Raw genomic sequence first — 1,121 nt, 5'->3', positions numbered from 1 at the left:
GACATGACCAGGAGCTTCAGCTGATCCAGCTGGGCCTGCTGATTCAGATGACCTGAGGGGTACCTGGCAAGCACAGTGCAATCTCTCTGGTTCCATCAACAGCAAGTCCTTCAGCACCATCACAGAGTACTCTCCAGTGTGTTATAGTTGTCCTTAAAGCTCTTCAATTCAAGGAAGTGCTTGGCATGTTTACTCTTCTGATTGGAGGGGAGGTATGTCACCTGGATCGTTGTTGGGGAAACTTCAGGAGACTGGGTTAGGTCTTTGACTGCCGATTGATGTTGTCACTGGGAGCTACCACTTCATGCTTTGACCACTGTGGCCAGCTCACTCAGGGCCTCCTGATAGCGCAGGTACTCTCTCTGGCCAAAGACCCCGTCCCATGGCGGGCTGTCCCATAGCCATCCAACAGGGTATCAATGAGGGCCTTGCGCACACCCTTGAAAGGAGTACTAGTGTTTCGAAGATCTAGCAGGTAGAAGTGAAAATTCTTGCCCATTAAGGAATGGAGATGCCGGCCTTCAGCATGAAATGGGATCTCAGAGGCATGGATGGCATTCAGAGCCTTCATCCTGTATAAATAGTTGTAGCAATTCTGATTTTCTTGGATGTCCAGCTGTAGTAGACTTGCATCATCATCCCCAAGGAGCTCAGGCTCATACTTGATATCCTGAACCCTGGATAGTCGAATATCAATGTCCTCTTTTAAGTCCTTGGGGGCATTGTGTCCCAAAGGGACATGAGGTCCCCTTCGGGATTTCATTACAAAGTGCATGATTTGCCTCTTTACAAAAATAAATAGCAGTACAAACACGAGGCTTCCGTAGGCCATTACCAGCACTACATTCACCCCCGACAGCCAGTTACTGCTGGACGCCATGGCCTCTACACCCCGTGCAGAAGTGCTCCGGTTTACCCCGCTGCCTTGCCTCCTCAGCCCAGGCTTCTCCGAAGCAACGGCGCCTGGGTTCTCTGAAGCCCCCTGGCCATTTCCTTATGGGAAAAGTGATTTGCTAATATTTTTAAGGAATTTTGGCATCTATGTTCATCAGGGATATTGGCCTGCAGTTTTCTTTCTTTGTAGTGTCTTTATCTGGTTTTGGAATTAAGATCATGCTGCC

At 49.1% G+C, this 1,121-nt stretch overlaps 1 protein-coding gene across 2 annotated transcripts; it reads right to left on the bottom strand.

Annotated features, from left to right (window-relative positions):
- Nucleotides 1-331: 331 nt before the first annotated feature.
- On the bottom strand, nucleotides 332-880 carry LOC118615890 (protein C1orf43 homolog). Of its 2 annotated transcripts, XM_036241172.1 has the most exons (2): nucleotides 815-880; nucleotides 332-712 (listed from the first exon to the last, which is right to left on the bottom strand). In XM_036241172.1, the coding sequence occupies exons 1-2, from the start codon at nucleotides 878-880 to the stop codon at nucleotides 332-334; spliced, it is 447 nt and encodes a 148-aa protein (XP_036097065.1). The 2 variants fall into 2 exon arrangements, with proteins under 2 accessions (XP_036097065.1, XP_036097058.1); XM_036241165.1 differs by having other exon boundaries at nucleotides 332-880.
- Between the last annotated feature and the right edge of the window lie 241 nt (nucleotides 881-1,121).

This window comes from Molossus molossus, unplaced genomic scaffold (assembly GCF_014108415.1).
Source record: "Molossus molossus isolate mMolMol1 unplaced genomic scaffold, mMolMol1.p scaffold_m16_p_1, whole genome shotgun sequence".
NCBI lineage: Eukaryota > Metazoa > Chordata > Mammalia > Chiroptera > Molossidae > Molossus > Molossus molossus.
This window is presented reverse-complemented; position numbering and strand designations above follow the sequence as displayed.